The sequence below is a fragment of the Polyergus mexicanus genome, unplaced genomic scaffold, assembly GCF_030449975.1.
Source record: "Polyergus mexicanus isolate NDT 795.1 unplaced genomic scaffold, iyPolMexi1.0 SCAF_17, whole genome shotgun sequence".
Taxonomy (NCBI): domain Eukaryota; kingdom Metazoa; phylum Arthropoda; class Insecta; order Hymenoptera; family Formicidae; genus Polyergus; species Polyergus mexicanus.
The window spans coordinates 622,567-640,452 of NW_027223337.1; the positions used below are offsets into that span (position 1 = coordinate 622,567).

The 17,886-nt window shown below is 34.9% G+C and overlaps 5 protein-coding genes across 10 annotated transcripts; 3 read left to right on the forward strand and 2 right to left on the reverse strand.

Annotated features, from left to right (window-relative positions):
• The first annotated feature begins 920 nt into the window (after window positions 1–920).
• On the forward strand, window positions 921–2,059 carry LOC138940469 (uncharacterized). Its single transcript, XM_070309393.1, has 3 exons — window positions 921–1,248; window positions 1,637–1,791; window positions 1,957–2,059. The coding sequence occupies exons 1-3, from the start codon at window positions 928–930 to the stop codon at window positions 1,973–1,975; spliced, it is 495 nt and encodes a 164-aa protein (XP_070165494.1). The 5' UTR covers window positions 921–927; the 3' UTR covers window positions 1,976–2,059.
• On the forward strand, window positions 1,963–5,290 carry Art7 (arginine methyltransferase 7). 2 transcript variants are annotated; one of them, XM_070309388.1, is made up of 9 exons: window positions 1,963–2,226; window positions 2,333–2,482; window positions 2,545–2,766; window positions 2,843–3,072; window positions 3,222–3,351; window positions 3,439–3,668; window positions 3,868–4,423; window positions 4,504–4,661; window positions 4,976–5,290. In XM_070309388.1, the coding sequence occupies exons 1-9, from the start codon at window positions 2,053–2,055 to the stop codon at window positions 5,229–5,231; spliced, it is 2,106 nt and encodes a 701-aa protein (XP_070165489.1). In that variant the 5' UTR covers window positions 1,963–2,052; the 3' UTR covers window positions 5,232–5,290. The 2 variants fall into 2 exon arrangements, with proteins under 2 accessions (XP_070165489.1, XP_070165490.1); XM_070309389.1 differs by having other exon boundaries at window positions 4,282–4,423.
• Window positions 4,848–7,007, reverse strand: Dtwd2 (DTW domain containing 2). 2 transcript variants are annotated; one of them, XM_070309390.1, is made up of 5 exons: window positions 6,669–7,007; window positions 6,380–6,541; window positions 6,102–6,306; window positions 5,764–5,966; window positions 4,848–5,518 (listed from the first exon to the last, which is right to left on the reverse strand). In XM_070309390.1, exons 1-5 carry the CDS (start codon window positions 6,752–6,754, stop codon window positions 5,389–5,391), a joined length of 786 nt encoding a protein of 261 aa, XP_070165491.1. In that variant the 5' UTR covers window positions 6,755–7,007; the 3' UTR covers window positions 4,848–5,388. The 2 variants fall into 2 exon arrangements, with proteins under 2 accessions (XP_070165491.1, XP_070165493.1); XM_070309392.1 differs by having other exon boundaries at window positions 4,849–5,518; window positions 6,102–6,282; window positions 6,669–7,006.
• Window positions 6,980–11,304, forward strand: LOC138940466 (myb-like protein X). 3 transcript variants are annotated; one of them, XM_070309386.1, is made up of 8 exons: window positions 6,980–7,314; window positions 8,137–8,211; window positions 8,276–8,488; window positions 8,671–8,832; window positions 8,918–9,067; window positions 9,142–9,238; window positions 9,345–9,569; window positions 9,658–11,304. In XM_070309386.1, exons 2-8 carry the CDS (start codon window positions 8,137–8,139, stop codon window positions 10,857–10,859), a joined length of 2,124 nt encoding a protein of 707 aa, XP_070165487.1. In that variant the 5' UTR covers window positions 6,980–7,314; the 3' UTR covers window positions 10,860–11,304. The 3 variants fall into 3 exon arrangements, with proteins under 3 accessions (XP_070165487.1, XP_070165486.1, XP_070165488.1); XM_070309385.1 differs by lacking the exon at window positions 6,980–7,314 and adding an exon at window positions 7,573–7,942; XM_070309387.1 differs by lacking the exon at window positions 6,980–7,314 and adding an exon at window positions 7,574–7,953.
• Window positions 11,305–12,318: 1,014 nt separating this feature from the next.
• Vgat (vesicular GABA transporter) lies at window positions 12,319–17,847 on the reverse strand. 2 transcript variants are annotated; one of them, XM_070310065.1, is made up of 4 exons: window positions 17,395–17,847; window positions 16,739–17,045; window positions 16,536–16,668; window positions 12,319–16,240 (listed from the first exon to the last, which is right to left on the reverse strand). In XM_070310065.1, exons 2-4 carry the CDS (start codon window positions 17,026–17,028, stop codon window positions 15,056–15,058), a joined length of 1,608 nt encoding a protein of 535 aa, XP_070166166.1. In that variant the 5' UTR covers window positions 17,029–17,045; window positions 17,395–17,847; the 3' UTR covers window positions 12,319–15,055. The 2 variants fall into 2 exon arrangements, with proteins under 2 accessions (XP_070166166.1, XP_070166167.1); XM_070310066.1 differs by lacking the exon at window positions 17,395–17,847 and having other exon boundaries at window positions 16,739–17,380.
• Between the last annotated feature and the right edge of the window lie 39 nt (window positions 17,848–17,886).

Sequence of the window (17,886 nt, forward strand, 5' to 3'; positions counted from 1 at the left end):
ATCCTTATAATCTTGGTATTAAGAAACACAAATTAGTGAAACTCAATTGTATATACATTATAGCATATCTTAGGCATATGATATGCGGGGGATGTATTTTATACTTTACTGTACATAAATGTACATACATTTGAGTTATATAATTTTGTACATAATACATTGTTGTATGTTAGATGTAATGGAGAAAGATAAACATTAAAATTCGTTTTAGCACAATTTCTTTCATAATAAGATAGAAAAAAACAGAAAATGTGAATGGAAATACAACAAAAATATAATAAATATAAATATAATTTTATCCAACGTTATATTAGAACAAAATCTGAGAAAATTCTATATTTTCTCATATATCTTTTTTATAAAGCCCTGCGTACAATAGGAATAAAATATTAAATATCAGGAGGAGCAATTTGGAATTATTTTACTTCAAACGAGGCAACGGAATGGATTAATGCATAATGAAATAAAAAAAAATAAAAATTATAAATAATTAATCCATTCAGTTTCCTTGTTTGAAGTAAAATAATTCCAAATTGCTCCTCCTGATATTTAATATTTTATTCCTATTCCTGATATTTTCTCTATTGTACGCAGAGCCTAACGATAAATATATTGTACATACAATAGAACTCTATTGTTGATCGATGAAATGTTATTGTAAAGGGTACTGCATTTATTGCTACGTTCTTTATGAATGATTGGTCGATTTTTATAGTGAGTATTTATTACATTTGAGATATGTTCAGAAATTTTACCCATACGATAAAATACCTTTAATGGACCAATCAGAATAGAGAAATCTTTGCTTCTTTTGTTTTGATTGGTCATTGGAATACTACTCTATTCTGCGAGTAAAATTTTTGAACGCATCCCTGCAATTCTCTTGAGTGGTAGGGGATTTAGCGTATCTCGTAGGTGACAGGTAACATGGAACGCACGAAACAGGTGTGTATGAAACCTCCTTGGCCGGCGTGTTTGGCTGTTCGTGAGAACCTCTTGCCATCCGGTATTCCACATATTTCTATTTTGATTGAGGATATTCCTCGATACGTATCTCTGTCCAACTACGAGGAGAATTATATAAAAAGCGTGCAGACGATCGGTGAGATTCTTCCCGGCGCGGCACGAATTGTCCAATTGCAGAGTATTTCGTCTGATAGCGAAGCAAACGTTATCCTCAGCTTGGAGAGACTTCCAGTGGATGCCGTTTATTTTAAGGACGGCAAGGGACGGCAGATACCTATATGGGTAAAGCGATTAATTTTTTTTTTTTTTAGCAAGTAGATCATATATTTCATTTCTTTTTTTGTATATGATATTCTTTTCAATGTAATCTTTTGTTTGTTAATTTACAATATTGTTGTGTAATAAAAACATATTATTTAAATAAAAGTCACTTTAGACAATCCATAATTTGTAACAAAACTTTAAGACAGAATTTCATTTATAATTTATATTGTGTATAATACCAAAAAACATTGAAGTAAGATACATATACATGTACAAAATACATATATATTATTTTAGGATAGCATATAAAATTAAAAATAATGTTTTGTTGAATTTTGCCATAAATTTAAAGTAATTTTTATAAGAAAAGTTCTAAATTAACTTTTTTACAATGATATATTTGCAGGAAAAATCTCGTATTTTTAAAGTTTTTGGAACATTGGAATGGAGAGAAAATAAAATTATACTAATAGCTCATAAATTGTTAACAATTCAAGACATACATGGTAGCCTGAATATATTATTATTGTTATCCGCAGCAGTTCGTCCTATGTATTGCCAGTAAGTTTTTATATAAGAGTTGTCCAATGTTTCAGAATGATGTAGTTTACAAGATAAAAAAAAAACAAGTAGTAACGAGATGATTGAGATTTAATATTTTTTATACGTTAAATGTTTTGAAATTTATAGTGTTATATAGTTAGAAAGAATTATTTTTTTTTGCAGGTACAAAGAATTGAAATAGAGTGAGAGCAAATATTTATCACAAATATTTAGCACATGTTTAAATGAATCTTTTATTTATCTGTCTTTGTGTTTTGAATGTTAAAAGTCTCTTTAATAACATTGTTATTGAAGCAAAACATGAGTGTATTTACACAGTGCTTAAATCCTCTCACTGGTCTTGCCACATGGGAGAAGAAAGATCAAGATTATGATTATCATCAAGAAGTAGCTAGGTCTTCCTTTGCAGACATGCTACATGATCATGAGCGAGTAAGTATTTTTTTATGATTGCTTTACATTCTTAAAATTGAATGACATTATATACATTAATTCTAAACTAGCAGAATTAAAGTATTCTTCATATTTTCTTTGACAGAATAATAAATATTGTATCGCTCTCAAAGCTGCTATTGAGAAGAAACACCAAGCGGGTGAAGAGGCTAATGTGCTTGATATAGGCACTGGGACAGGATTGCTATCGATGATGGCTGTAAGATGTGGAGCAGACACTGTAACAGCGTGCGAGGTAAAAAAAAATTTGACATTTTCTCCAAAGTTTTGCCTATACAAAGGATCATCTCGTTGTAGGGTTTCATACCGATGGCCAATTGTGCTGCAAAAGTGATAAAGGAGAACGGTTTCGAGAATAGAATTAAGTTGATTCGTAAACATTCTACGAAAATGACAGTCGGAAAAGGCGGTGATATACCAAAGCGAGCGAATATTCTAGTCACTGAAGTGTTCGACACAGAACTAATTGGCGAAGGAGCGTTATCAACGTTTCGACATGCTCACAAAGTTCTTCTCGAGGTAATGCTCAAGCGATTGGTGTTGTATATAACTTTGTCGCTTCGAGATCCATACTCATTTTGTGTTTCTATATCAGGAAGGTAGCATAGTCGTGCCACACAGTGGAACAGTATGGGCACAAGTAGTCGAGAGTTCAAAAGTCTGTAGTTGGAATCGAGTGAAGCCTATTAAAAATGGAGAAATGCTGGTTGATGCTCCAGCAGCTATTCAAGCATGCTCTGGTGCTGCAGCGGTACATGACATGCAACTGTCTCGTCTCCCTCGCAACACTTTTGTGCCTTTACTGCCGCCACAGCCTATTTTCAAGTAAAGATTGTTTCCTTTTCGAATTTTCATTTTTCTGAAAACTCAATACTATATTTAAATATAAAGTTATATATTAGTAATGAATTGTGTGTATAAATTAAATTTTTATAATAATTTTTTGCTATATTAATATAGAAAATGTATTTCAGGTTTAACTGGTCTGGCAAGGAGCCCTTATTGTATAATGAAAAAGTATCAATGCGCGTAAAATCGATAGCAAGTGGAACCGCGCATGCAATTTTTATGTGGTGGGATCTGAACATGGATACAGATAATCAAGTAAAATGAACTTGCTTGATATATTATTCATATCATTTTCTTTTCTATTCATTTTTGTAATTTTTATATTTTGTACAATTTTCATAGGTATTACTGAGTTGTGCACCTATATGGGAACATCCAAATGTACCTGACGACATTAAGGAAGATAAATTACGTTTAGAAGAGGCCGCAGAGTCGATACCTTGGAGGGATCATTGGATGCAAGCTGTCTATTATCTCCCGGAAGAAATACCTATCATACGCGGCGTCGAAGTCAATCTTATCGGTTACCATGACGAATATTCTTTCTGGTTTAAATTGTTGAATGGACCTATGTAAGCTTCCATTTCTTTCGTAATATTTAAATTGCCTTTTGTATCTTTATGTTCTTCATAAAATATATTCTTTTATTTTTCTTATTTTTTAAATTATAATTATTAATTTTTGTTTGATCTTTTTTATTAATCTAAAAAAACAATCTTTTAATTCAATCTTTACTGTATATTAAACAAAAAAGAAAAATTTTTTTCACAGAGATAAGATTCCGGATTTTCCGAGGCCTATATGTGATTGTAACGCGCATATCGCGTATTCACGGACGCGTATCGGTCAATTGAACGATATGATCCGTAATAAAAAGTATGTACAGGCCTTGCGGAAGAAGATTACTTTCAATAGCGTTTGTCTCTGCCTCTCGGACGGTTGCTTACTGGCTCTCGCCGCCGCGAAGATGGGAGCGAAAGTATTTCTGCTGGAACAGAACTCCCTGTCGCAAAAAACTATGGAGATGTTTGTACGGACGAACGGGCTCTCCGAACAGATAAAGATTGTCAAGTCGGTCGATGATCTACCGGGCGCCAGCGAGATCAACTTCATTTTCGGCGAACCGTATTTTCTGAGCTCTATCGTACCATGGGAAAATCTGATATTCTGGTATCATGCCTCTAGATATCCGCCGAGTATCGCAAGAATGCCGATCATAGCAACGATCAAGGCTGCCGCTGTCGAGTTCAAGGATCTACATAAAATAAGAGCTCCCGTCGGCATATGTGAGGGCTTCGACTTGTCTTCCTTCGATAGGCTCGTGCAAGTTCGCAACTATTTATTAAGTTATTCTCTTCTTTCGTATTTTATTCGTGATACTAAAAGAGTATCGCATTTTATTTTCAGATGTCTAGCGATAAAAGTGACAATCCCGTAGAAGCGCAGCCACTTTGGGAGTATCCTTGCAAGGCATTATCTTCATCCTTCGATATTGTAGAACTCGATCTTACGCGAAATGTAAATTTCGAGCGCATTGAAGTATCAGGCGAGGTTCCGATTTTAAGGTATGTATCTTTTCTTTTTTTACTGATTTTAAAAATATAGGTTACGAGAAAATATAGAGGTATATGAACGAGAAAAGCAGACATGCGAGTGACCGAACCAAGAATCAAACCTTTCGCTCTTGTCTGACTTTTTCTATTTACTATATTTTCTATTAAACTATTTAGATACACATTAATGTTTTTTTGCGCACTTATATATGATGCTCACTTATAATTACAAAAGAAAATATGTTCAGTCGTCAGGATATTTTTAAAAATAAATAAATATTAATCTTTTATTAGTGATAACATTTTATGTATTTATCTGTTTATAGCAATGGCTCCTGCAATGGCGTCGCTGTATGGATAGATTGGCAATTAGATTCAGATTTGTCGGTATCTTGCGGTCCGATCGAAGAAGTGATACCTGGTAAGCGCATGTCTTGGGATCCATATACAAGACAGGGTGTACATTTATTTCATAAGATATCTGACGTCATGAAAGAAAGAAATTCACTTTCGTGGTCATTCACTTTCGTTCCGCAACATGGTGAAGTAGATTTTGATTTTAGGGTATTAACAAATATTTGATTATATCGATGAGTATTTGATTGTAATTGCATTAATAAATGTTTGTTTGGTTGTATTAATGAATGTTTCAAAAATATGTTTGATATGAACATATTTACAGATATTCTAAATCAATGTAACGAGATGTATATATAAAATGTTAAAATCTGTCCTAATGTTACGAGGTATTATCTGGTAATATGCGCAATTGTTTGGCGAGTCTCTTGCCGATTAATTTGGGATAATTTTTTTGTTTGATGAGAAATTCCTTACTCTGGTGTGTTACGGCACCATTTTCTAACTGAAACCTAGAAAGTAAAATAATCTTATTGATAAACTTTGGTACAATTTATATAAAAGATACAAACTAATTATTTTTAAAGTGGTTTTTATAATTATGATAATTATGATGTATGTATGTGTGTGATGTCATTTTTACGTAAATTAGTAAGTTTCTTGATTAGTTTTTTTCTTTAAGCACTATAAAAAATCCTATTTAATGAGAAAATACTTTATAATTATGGATGCTTAACAGAAGTTTAGTTATACTTGCCTACATAAATAATGCAATGGACCCAACATCTTTTCTTTTAATTCGGGATCGCCTTCTAAAATTGAGAGCGCACTCGCACCAGTTTCCAAAGTCGAGAGGCAACCTTCTGTTGGCTGTGTCCTGATCACATATTGACTAGTGGGTACACCAATCAGCTTGCAAGCTCGCAAAAAATATAAAGCCGGGCTCGAGTGATATATTGCCTGCAGGAAAGTAAATATTGAAAACTAATAATTTATTTTACTTAATAAATTTCTTTTTTTTTAAACACGCGATTTTTTTAGATTCTTCGAAAATCTAAATTACATTTAATGTGAAATATGTAATTAATGATTTACTTTTGCTTGTGGCCATGTTCCATCCAGCAGAACCAAATTGTATGCCTCTTGTTCATTAATTCCAACTGGATCTAGTGTGTCCAGTGCAATAGCTCCAGGTGATGGATATAGTAATATAGTATTCTTATCATTTAATATTTCTGGTAGACCTTCATGCTTAGGTAATGGAAACTTCTTTCCCCTTAAACAAGAATAAAATAATTTCCTGAAATTTTATGCAATCGAGATTTACGTACAGAAAATTTAAGTATGATTTGACTAATTATGAGTGTTTTCACCTGAAGATTAGACACTTTCCTGATTCCAATGCTAATGTGAGCATTGGCACTGTACGCAAGCAACGCTTTGCCTCTGCCGGATGCTGTAGGATTATTATTCTTGATGCTGGATTAAGACGTTGTTTTGGTAAACCTGGACACCAGCATACTTGTATAGGTCTCCTACAGAAAGATATATATTATTAAAACTAAAAAAATTTTGCTTCTCACAAGCTTCTAAAATTTTAAGATTGCATGATTTTCAGTTTATATGTATGACAACAATATATACATATATTTCCACACTTACTTGCATTGCTGACATTTGTCTCTTGTTTCAGGAGGATCGGCGGGAATGCTCGCTAGTTCATTCCATACATTATCCTCGTTCGTCATGATAAGTGATTATTAAAAATATCCTTAATATTTTTCAACGATTTTTCATACATTATATCGCGGTTAGTCACGCTTCGTTCACCGGATCGCAGCAAGATATGAAATATTAGATTTCGATTATCATATATCGATATTTTTTTTGCATAATACATATAATTATCGTGATAATAAACTATTTAAATTAAATTAAATATAGAGATTATAACTTATAGGTTATAACTCGTAGCTTATAACGCGTTCAGCGGAAAAAGTGCTCATTTGGCCATTGGACTATTGTGATTTAAGTACTATAACAATATCATAGATGTCGTGTCGCATGACGTTACCGACATCGGTCGGTAAGGTCACGTGATGCGGCGCATGCGCCGCGCGCAGAAGTGACAGATATTTCGAGATTCCGATATTCCGAAGCTTCGAGATGCGAATTTGTTCGCGATTCGCGTATCTACCTGACATAACCGTCTCGTACTCCTGTGTCACCTGTGTGATGTTCTGAATCCTTCCAGTCAGCCTCATCACTCATCACTCGGTCCAGTATATTTCCACAGCATCCGATTACCGTACGTTATTATTAACCGTACTATTAATTCTATTATTAATCGTATCTTAATCTAACCTAAAGCACAATTGCAACAGAATCCAGAATTAAATCTCGCTAAATGCATATTTATGATCATTACGAAGTTCCTTACGTCATATCACAGTCTTGTATCAATATATACATCATTTAACTTTAAAATTTGGAATAGCATAAATTCGTCCTAACGGTATTGCACGCACGCGCGCGCGCATAAAATACGCACGATATTTTATCGCTAACGAAGTAATGCATACGCGCGATTTTAATGGGATTGGAAAATTTTTCTTCGTATTCGCGTATGACGTCGTATAAATCAGTATGCGACGAATTTGTGCGCATCGCCAATTCATTCGCGACGAGAATAATGACTCGCTTGATTTTTTACATTTGCCTAATCCCGATCATGTCGGAAGAGATCTGGTTGAATTCTGCAATTTTTTTTTGAGAGAGATAAAGCGTTTAGACAGAGTAGCGCGGATGATTCGAGGAAATTTCGTGCGTGCTCGCAACCGCGACATGGCTATTTAGAGGACGGGGAATTCGGAAGTGACATTCCTTTCGCGGCTTGCAGAGACGTGACACGAATGCTCATTGTACAGAGCATACGTGTGAGCAGAAGGTTTAATTTAATCGTTCATTAGATGATTTGTGTGTGCGAAATATTGTATTATCGCGTTTAAATATATATTTTTCTCGCGATATATTTCTGATGAGAATTTTTAATGAAAGACTGGGATAATTCGCTTGTAATTTGTCGTATATATATTTATAATCTACTGACTCGGCGATCTCTATATTGCAGATGGCAGACAATGCACTTGAAGAGAAAATCAACAAGATAAGACAACAGAATGAAGAGATTAGAAGGAGACATGAGGTATGAGTCAAGTGAATAATTAATCAATTATTCTATGTGGGAAATAACGAATTTTGTTGCATAGGAAGTGGAAGAAGATAAAAAAAATGCAGCAAAACTGAATGCATTGGTGCAAATGGTGCCATCTACAGACTGGCCTGAAAGGAAGGAGCCACCAGAATTTTCTAATCCATCTAGAACAAATAATAAATCAAAATCTGCTAAAGAGCATCACGAACATTCTCAGCAATATCATTCTGTGAGTGGCGAAGGGAAGAAAGTTCATACTTTTGCTCAGGTACGTGTATGAAACATAGAAATGTTATATTAATTTTTAGAGTGTATAATAACAAATCAATTTAATAAATAATGTTATTTATCAATATTTTTTAAATTCGGAAACTTTGGAAGAAAGACTTTTAAACTTTTAAATTGTGTCAATAATTGTTATCAATAATTTGCATTGATACTTTCTTGCAGGGACAAGGGCCTCCACCTGATCCTAAATATAATTTCCTTGCTGATGCTGAGAGAGAAGAAGGCAATATGGAAAATACAAAGGACAATTTGCCAAATAAAGGACAGAAACATTCAAAAGCCAATTTTAAGAAAAAATCCGGAGGAAAGGATGGAATGCAAAAAGTATGTAAAGCCTATAGATAAATTGTAACTAAAGGGGGTTATTATATATATATATTTTTTTTAATTTTACTCATTTCTAAAACAGGATTATAGAATGAACAGAAGTCATCGCAGAGATGAGCATCAGCCGGAATACGAAGCTTGGAGAGCAGAGAGAAATCGTATCGATGAGGATCGCATTAGCAGACAAAGAACAGCTGAGGGTAATTGGCGTAGAGAATGGGATAATGACAAGGTGAAAGCTGCATTGTGTAAAAGATCAATTTAACTGTGTAGAAACGATAGATTATATAAATGTTCTTATTACAGGCACATATTGCGAATGAGATGACAAGATCTGAGGCTAAATTAGGGGATTATGTAAAGAAGGATCATAAAGATTTTGATAGAAAACATTATGTGAACGGTGAGAATTAATAGACGCTTATATAAGTAAAAGTGTACACACATACACACAGGAAGAGTTTCAAACTATGTTCTCATTATTGCAAAGATACAATTCTTCTTTGCAGGAAATGATTATGCAAGCCATAATCGTAGTGGTTATCGTTCATATCGAGGAAATTCAAGACATTTTTATAATAATTATGAAAATCGTTCCAATAACGCGCATCATCAGGAAGGACACGTTAAAAATCCTTTATCGTCCAATTCCGAAGAAAGAACTGTTGTCGCTACCGACAAAAGCATAAAAGTTACATTGAATCAAGGGAAAGGTCCAGTCATGAGCGTCAAAGGTATTATATATATATATTCTCAATAATGTTTTTCCTCTTAAATATAAAAAGATAAATATAAAGACTTTTCAATATTACCACTTTTCAGTAAACTCGCTAAGTATTGCTGGAACAGGCCGAGTAGGACCACGACAGAGGAGTCGCGTAACATATAGCAGTCACGCGGACGTTGAAGTGGTTTCTGCTGATACTGAATCTTTTTCAAATCCAAAGTCCTATGATGATAAGACCAAAGGTAATTATCACGATAATTCGCGAAAATCGCAGCCTCCAAAAAAGAAGGACTTTAGTAATAAACCTCCTTACTTTCGTAAGAAAGAGATTAGGAGAGAAGATGCTAATGAAAATTCACAGAAACATCATGAAATAGAATCACTACAAAAAGAACATGAAGAATCACAGAAATTTAATGAATTTAAGCTCCAAAAGCCTGAGGAAAATATAGTAATGCCATTACAAAATGATGAAGTTGTAAACGAAAAAGAAAATAATGTAATTTCTTCTGATGAATTTGATGCGAATACAGAAGTAAAAAGTAAGGATAATCAGAATGACAGTTTAAATTCATACATAGACGAAAAAAGCGAAGCTTTTGCAAACGAAGGAAGTGTGTTTATTTTACAAGATTCAGACCTGCCTGTGTCCAAAGACGAAATTGAAATATGTAAAATAAGTGAAGAAGCGGAAAACAAATTGGAGTCTCAAATTGTTCAAACATATACAATATCCGAGAACGAAATTGCCAAAACAGATTTAACTGTATCATTGATGAAAGATATAAATGATAATGATAGAGATAAGACTAAATCTGTGGGAAATCTGTCATGTGATGCTAATAATGATATTGATAAAACTATATTGGAAAATAATGAGTATAATTCATCAATGGAGAAAATTGGAGAAATCTTAAGTGATAACTGTGATAGTAAGCAAAATGAAGATATAAGTGAACAAGAAAATGATTTTAAGCTCAATATAGAAAGTTCTGCAGAAGAGAAAGTGGAGACAAACAATCTTATAATTACATCTTCAATTGATGTGTCTTCTATAACGGAACAAAATAATAAGACGAATAGTGATGATAAAAGCTTACAAGAAAAAGAAATTGTGGTTGTAGAAGATAAAGTTATAGCTATAGATGACAAGATTAATACTAGCAGTAAACAAGATGTAATAAAATGTACTAATGAAACTCGAAAATGCAAAAATGAAAACAATGAGAACGAAAGCAATGTTGTAAATAGCATTGCGGTTGATAAGGTAGAATCTCAAGAGGAAATTCACGAGTAGAAAAAGTAATGACAGCTTTAAGCAAAGTGGTTGAAACTCAAGAGTAATATAAAAAAAGAGGTGCAAAAATAAAATGTATAAAATGTTACAGATATAAGTTACCGATAATGTGTGATAGGAGACGAAGCTTTTATAAATATTTGTTGAAACATACGTATATATATTTCTCAAAAGTCAAAATGGCAATACAGACAAGTTGAGAATATCGAATTGTTCAAATATAGTTTGCAGCAAATTCTTATTGTTGGAACAAGCATTCGAAAGCGGATGATTTTTAACTCCACCGAGTGATAATATATCGCAATTTTTTTATTTTTCAGAATTTTATACTCTGTTATATTATCTGTTTAATTTTATTTTTAATTTTTCTTTCGAGAGATCGCTGCTAGAATTTAGTAGTATGACACATTCTCGAGTATATATGTATGTATATATGTATGTATGTATGTATGTGTATATATATACATATACATATATATATATATATATATATATATATATATACATTATATACACACACACTCGTGTGTACACACACATACACGCGCGCGCATATATATATGTATGTATGTATATATACATGAACAATTTCACATTAATAGAAGCGTATCACTTTTATAGTAATGATAGAAGTATAACAGAATAATAGTTACTATATGCGACATCCCCGAGTTTTTATATTATAATACGAAAGAAAATTTATTCTTTCCCTGTTCATGTGACAATCAAAGAATATTTTTATAATTGGCATAAGAGCAATAAAAAAACGGGATGTTTTATATTAACGAAAGTTGTGAAATTAACAGACATTCTAACTGAGACATAACAGTCAATAATTATATGATACGATAATCTAACAAAACTAACTGTTATCGATTGATGTGTTATTTGAGTTTATAATTAGTAGATATTTATTTATATATACATACTTCACTCATTACCTGATATTATTTATGTTTTTGTTTCTTTCCCATGTTTTTATGATTCGTTGATTTTTATATGATTTTTGGAGGCTCACATGCAACTGAAATCATTGTTGAATTGATAAAGTTAAATTTACTTTACATTGTTTAATTGATAAAGTTAAAAGAGTAAAATCATATAAAATATATGCACACATTTAATAATTAATTTTTTATACTTTATATATATATCGTACTAGAAATACTAGATCTACAAACTAGTAATCGAGATTCGTCGAAAATGACGATTATGCGTAGATAAGAGTTTCCCTGAAAAAGAAAGCTTTCAAGAGCATTTCTCTCAAAGCTGTTGTCAGATATTTTTTCTAATTGTTAGGAAAGATGGTGTTGCCATATATTTAATATTTAAAAATTTTAAGCCTCTATAATTTTGTTATTTTCAGCCATAGTTTTTGCATTTCAGATTATTCTAACGTGAAAAAAAATTATAACAAAAATATTGTTAATAAAATTAATCTAATTGTTCATCAGTTAGATATCTACCCAATGAGATACCCTTTTCCCCTTAGATACATAATCGAGTAAGTAAAAAAAGCTTGATATAAAATTGTATAAGGTATAAGGAATTTAATTCCTTAGAAAGATATAAAATGATAATATTACTGGGCGAAGTAAAGTATACGTTTGTAAAATTTTGTCAATATATTATCACACTCTTCAGTATTCACATCGGATAATATATTTTCATATTTCTCATAACGCGAGACCGCTTTACATCGTTTTATAACGTTTATAGATATATTCTGCCTACACAATACCGATGAAGTTCTGCCCTTCTCGAAACGCCACGAAATACGAATATTTCTGCAGAAGCGTTTTAAAAGCCTATATTTGTTCGCATTAAAATATTAACTCGCGGAATATCTCTTTGTGGTTCGCCTCCATAATTCAGAAATAGATCAACTATTTCTCTAAATCTCTACAACAGATTTTTATGTTGCGACATTCGTTCTATTTTTTTTTTTTCTTTCAGACCGATAACGGGGTATGTCAAAGCAAAATATTCAAAGTTTCATACGACAAATGGCATAAATACTAAATCTATCGTTAGGTGGCAACTACGAAGAGAATATATTCCAACACAATCCTCACTCAACCGCTTTTGATAATTATTGTCGATATAAAGAAGTAGGATGATCCCTTGGTAACGATCTAAATCTGATTTCATGAACAGCGTGAGACTTTACTTACATTATGTGTCATTGATATATTCATTGGTATGAAACATCAATTATGCATGACCCCCATGTAGCCTTACGAGTTAACGCTTAACATCTACAGCTTTCAACATAACGCTTAGTATCATTCGACAAAGATCCTCCCCGCTCAATAAATAGTAATACATCATTATATTATTATTGTATAGTATTATATATTATATTATTTTCATTAATATTGTCGTTCTGGAAGACATTATTGGAAGACTCGTTTTACAGTTAATTAATGCGTTTTAATTAGTCTGCAAATTTTCCGTGGCTGCAGAATACACGCAGATATGTGCCTTTGACAGAAAAAAAGAAAAGTGGAAACCGAAACATTTAAAAGAAAGAACTCGACTTAAATGGAGTCAACAATCTGTAAATCTATAGTATCAAAAATCCATATTGTTAAAATTTTTTGAGAAAACTCAATCGCTATAAAAAAATCCATAAATTTATAAATATCTTTAACGATTTCAGGATTCAAAAATATATAGTATGAAACTCTCTAACTATCCTTGTGTAAAATGAATTTTGTAAAACGTAGATTCATCTGCTCTTCCGTAGCATTCTGCAGCTTCATGGAACTACTATATGTTGTTTTATACTCATTCCTTAAGCTAACGTGTGATCTATAACGATTTCTTGGAAGATCTTGGATCATACAACTAATTGTACTCGGTTGTACATAATTGTCCGCGCATTGTTTGCGCGACGAAGGGACGACACGGGCTCTATCCCAAAAATTATTTGGCAGAGATTTATCGCGTTCATCATAATCGCTATAATAATTATCGTCCGCAAAAATTGCGATCAAGATCGATCGATCGCGAGCTCGTCGCGTCCCACCATCGTGATTCAACGCGTCGCATAAAAATTATATACGGTTATACAACTTCGCAGAGCGATACATACAATTATAAAATCCAAAAAACTGTAACAGTAGTCAACTAGTAAATAGTTAGGCTGCGCTCTACTTGCTGCTGCATCGTGGAAGACATCGTGATATATTGTCATGTTTAATAGACACCCTAGATCTCTCTCGTTTTATCTACAGGCTCCCGAATGTCAAACAAATCGGGGATTGGAAGACGGATAAACCCCACACGCGCATTATAGATATGTTACAATCCTGATGAAATCGTGAAATATACAATAGAATTTCAAATTACGCCACTTAGAGAGCCGATAACTTTCTCCTTTCGAAAAAGAATGCAATTACATATTAATAGAAAATAGTACGTTTTCTCGTCTAATTTTGATTTTTCTAAAAATAGATCACAATAGTCCGCTATTACAGTAGAAAAAACAATTTTGGATATGTTGTCGTTGATTATTTAAATGCAAATTTGTCGCGCGGAAAACGCATGTCATTACAAATACAAGCGCAGATTATACTTTTATGCGAATGGAAAACGGTGGTCTCTTGCACTTTAATCGATTGAGTTGGTTCAAAATTATTTTTAAAAAAATTCAAAATATCCTCGTTATGCTAACAATAAGAGAAACAAAATTACGCAGCACTAAAAAGACTATAAAAATGTCATAATAATAGCGAGAAATATAGATACAAAATTCTTATGTTAATTAATTACTTTCGAGCATATGAAATATTTGATTCTCAACTCACTGATGCATCTTAAAGTTAGAGAATCTATATCTTTTTAAAAAAATTCTATTCGCAATTGAAATTTCGCATAATCCGTGTATATCTTTCTAATATATATTATTACGACAATTTGTAAAACAAGTTGTCCGTCAGATCAGAATATTATTTAGAGAAAGAAATTTTTAATTTTTATTATAAAATATATTTCCCTACAGCAACATTCTATCAAAATTATCATTCTAAAGTATCTCTTCATATAGTCTCCCGTATGCATCGGCAATTGTTGCATGAATATCAAGCAATGTATTAGAATCGAATATTTCGATAGCTCTCGAGAGCGTAATATCATATCTCGGTACAAGACAAGAGCAACAACATAAAATGGCCTAATTGGCGCGAGATCGCTTAAAAAGGTAAGCCGATTTCGAAGGCGTTGATCAGCGCAGAACCAGAGTCGTAGACGCCAATCACGCCAAAGAGAATACCGAGGAAGATGACGAAGCAATCGTACGCGACGGCGCTCCATTCCATCGAGTTTCTCTTCAGCTTCAGGTGAAAGTAGCAAGGCCAAATAAACGAGAGCATGGTGCCGGTGAAGGAACCGATGAAACCCATCAGTATACTGAAGTGCGGTATGAAGATCGCCATCAGAATAGTAAACACGATCACGCCGACCCGCCAAGCCAGACCCCAGACTTTAAGTTCGCGATCCACCGTCCAGATGGTCGGGAAGATCGTTTTCGGTCGACCGCGGAAGAAGGCGCGTTCTAGGAGTTCGCAAGCCGCGTAATACGGCAATGGATACGAAAGCACCGCTTTGACGACCAGGCATAGATTCACCAAACCTTTGAAACCGGCCGAGTGCAGGTTGTTGGTGATCACCTGCTGCGTGTCATTTTGAAAAGTCAGAAAGCAGATCCAACCGAAGAGCGACTTGAATGCGGCCGCGGCGATGTGACTCCAATTCAACATCCAGTCGAACTTGGAGCGATCGATGAGATTGCCCTCAAGAGTCGGTAAGAAGATTTGCGACGTATAACTGAAGACTATCACGCCAAGCGAGATTGGAAAATTCTTCATGTCGATCGTCCACTTCACCTTCGACCAGCCCCAGTCACCGATCTCCAAGATGCAGTAACCGATGATGATCGCATTGATGAAGAGGTGAGACATCGTGCACCAGAAGCTGAGCACGGAGACGTGCTGCAACGACTTGAGGAAACCGAGTGGCAGCAGAAATATACCGATCAACATCATCCAGCTGCGGGTGTCGATTACGCCCTCGGGAAACGACCCGATCATCAGGTCGCCGCAGACAACCACATACAGGATGCAGGTCATTAGCAGCTCGATGATCTGCGCGATGTTGACGGCGCGTGCGCCCCATCTTGGCCCGAAGCACTCTTTGGCGATGGCCACGTACGAATCTCGTACACGTACACGCTGACCTGTCACCGAGTCCAGCTCGTACAGGCACTCGACGAGGATCTTGCCGGTGTAACAACAGATGTGCGCGATGCCGATCATCGCAGCGATCGCCCAGTAACCGCCGCGTAAAACGGCAAACGGCAGAGAGACGATGAACATTCCCTGGGGAAAAATTCGCAAGTAAACCAGTGTATTTAAGTGAGATTAATAGAAAAACGCATAATTACATAGTAGTAATTATGCGTTTAATAATTAATAAACATAATAATTCCGTTTAAAACATATAATAATCCTATTGTAACAAAATTATTAATAATTGTTATAAAATTGTAATAGGAATGTTTTATTATAATAACGGTTCTTTTTTTTTTTAGTTTCTTTCTTTTGGATGGTTTCTTTCTTCTGCATTAATTCTTATCAAATTATCGAAGACACTATTCTTTTTATCCTACAATACCTGGATAGCATTTGTAACGTTCCAAGCGGCTTGCCATTCATTGATCTTGACACCCGGACCACCGAACTCTCCGCCACCCTCGTCGTATTCGCTAAATTCGCCACTGCTTATGCTTCCGGTTTTAACTTTATCCCTGAAATCGGAGCGATATGTTAGATCCGAATAAGAACTTGAAAAGCTCGGAAGCGATGTGTTTCCTTTACCCGTTTCTTTGATAGCTGAAGGAATCCTCGGCGATCGCCACATTGTTCTGATCCCGGTACGCCTGGTCCCCGTTCATGGTCATCATCTCGGTATTATCGCGGCCCTCGTCAAAGGACTTGAACTGGCCCTGATCGTCGCGGCCTTGAGGATGTCCTTGGCCCATGCCACCGCCGCCGCGGATCAGCTCCAAACACGGACTGTTCTCCGGCCATTTGGCCTTCAAGGTCTCCCAGGCGACGTTGACCGTTGCTCCGAAAGAGGGTATATGAAATCCACGGAAATTCGCCATTTCTCTATCTGTTGCTTCTACGGCGAGCACGTTTATTTATGATCCCTTACATGTAGTAATTTTTCACACAAAAAGCTAGATACTGTACAATGATTGAGGGATTGAAGGATAAGTATATATCCTGGGGAAAGACATGATGAAGAGTACAATACATTAATTATTCAAATTTAAATGCATTTTGAATATTTTTGAATACGTGTGTAAATTATCAATGAATGAAATGAAGATGTGCTGGGAAATGTGGTGGTTGCATATCGAGCGAACTTCTCTATCGCAGAAATAACGGTGCGTGAAACATCTTAGAGTCCTTAAAGTCTTAGCTCAAGTAACGTACTAATGTATTATCAATGAAAAAATCGTGCTTACCGAGAGAATAGTGAATCTGATGCCCGCCTTGGACGTTTCTCCTACAAGATCCCGCTTGTCTGATTCTCGATGATCGACCCTAGTTAGAAATGACGCGTAAAAATGATTAAACTAAAAACGACCCCGGACGAAAGCGAGGCTTCATGAAGAAGAAGTCGGGAAGAAAAGGAGTGGAAATCGGAACGAGAGCGCGCTGCCTAACTACTCCGGATTACAAAGCCGCATGATGATGACAATGTTGTTCATCTACGATCTACGCCGCGACTTGCGAGGCCAAAATCGCGGCAGTGAAGCCCACGATCCGCGGCATCGACTAGCAGCGGGTACACGGCGCCGTTTAAGAGAGATCGCGGGGGAATAATATGGCCAACCACCCCCGAATGCGCAGGATTCGATCGATGGTCCATGAGAGAGGACGTATCGTCATCTCGCGGGTGCCTCTCCTAGTGCCACATATCCGCTTCTCCCGGACAGTGGGATAAGATCCCCGTG

Coding starts and splice junctions, on each gene's coding strand:
- LOC138940469 (XM_070309393.1), top strand. CDS start 928: ATGGAACGCACGAAACAGGTGTGTATGAAACCTCCTTGGCCGGCGTGT. Junction 1,249..1,636: donor GACGGCAGATACCTATATGG/GTAAAGCGATTA, acceptor ATATATTTGCAG/GAAAAATCTCGTATTTTTAA.
- Art7 (XM_070309388.1), top strand. CDS start 2,053: ATGTTAAAAGTCTCTTTAATAACATTGTTATTGAAGCAAAACATGAGT. Junction 3,073..3,221: donor CCGCCACAGCCTATTTTCAA/GTAAAGATTGTT, acceptor AATGTATTTCAG/GTTTAACTGGTCTGGCAAGG. Junction 3,669..3,867: donor AAATTGTTGAATGGACCTAT/GTAAGCTTCCAT, acceptor TTTTTTTCACAG/AGATAAGATTCCGGATTTTC.
- Dtwd2 (XM_070309390.1), bottom strand. CDS start 6,754: ATGACGAACGAGGATAATGTATGGAATGAACTAGCGAGCATTCCCGCC. Junction 6,307..6,379: donor GGAAAGTGTCTAATCTTCAG/GTGAAAACACTC, acceptor ATAAAATTTCAG/GAAATTATTTTATTCTTGTT. Junction 5,519..5,763: donor CCATTGCATTATTTATGTAG/GCAAGTATAACT, acceptor TTTACTTTCTAG/GTTTCAGTTAGAAAATGGTG.
- LOC138940466 (XM_070309385.1), top strand. CDS start 7,919: ATGCTCATTGTACAGAGCATACGT. Junction 8,212..8,275: donor AGATTAGAAGGAGACATGAG/GTATGAGTCAAG, acceptor TTTGTTGCATAG/GAAGTGGAAGAAGATAAAAA. Junction 8,489..8,670: donor AAGTTCATACTTTTGCTCAG/GTACGTGTATGA, acceptor ACTTTCTTGCAG/GGACAAGGGCCTCCACCTGA.
- Vgat (XM_070310065.1), bottom strand. CDS start 17,028: ATGGCGAATTTCCGTGGATTTCATATACCCTCTTTCGGAGCAACGGTC. Junction 16,669..16,738: donor TTCAGCTATCAAAGAAACGG/GTAAAGGAAACA, acceptor CTCCGATTTCAG/GGATAAAGTTAAAACCGGAA. Junction 16,241..16,535: donor ACGTTACAAATGCTATCCAG/GTATTGTAGGAT, acceptor ATTTTTCCCCAG/GGAATGTTCATCGTCTCTCT.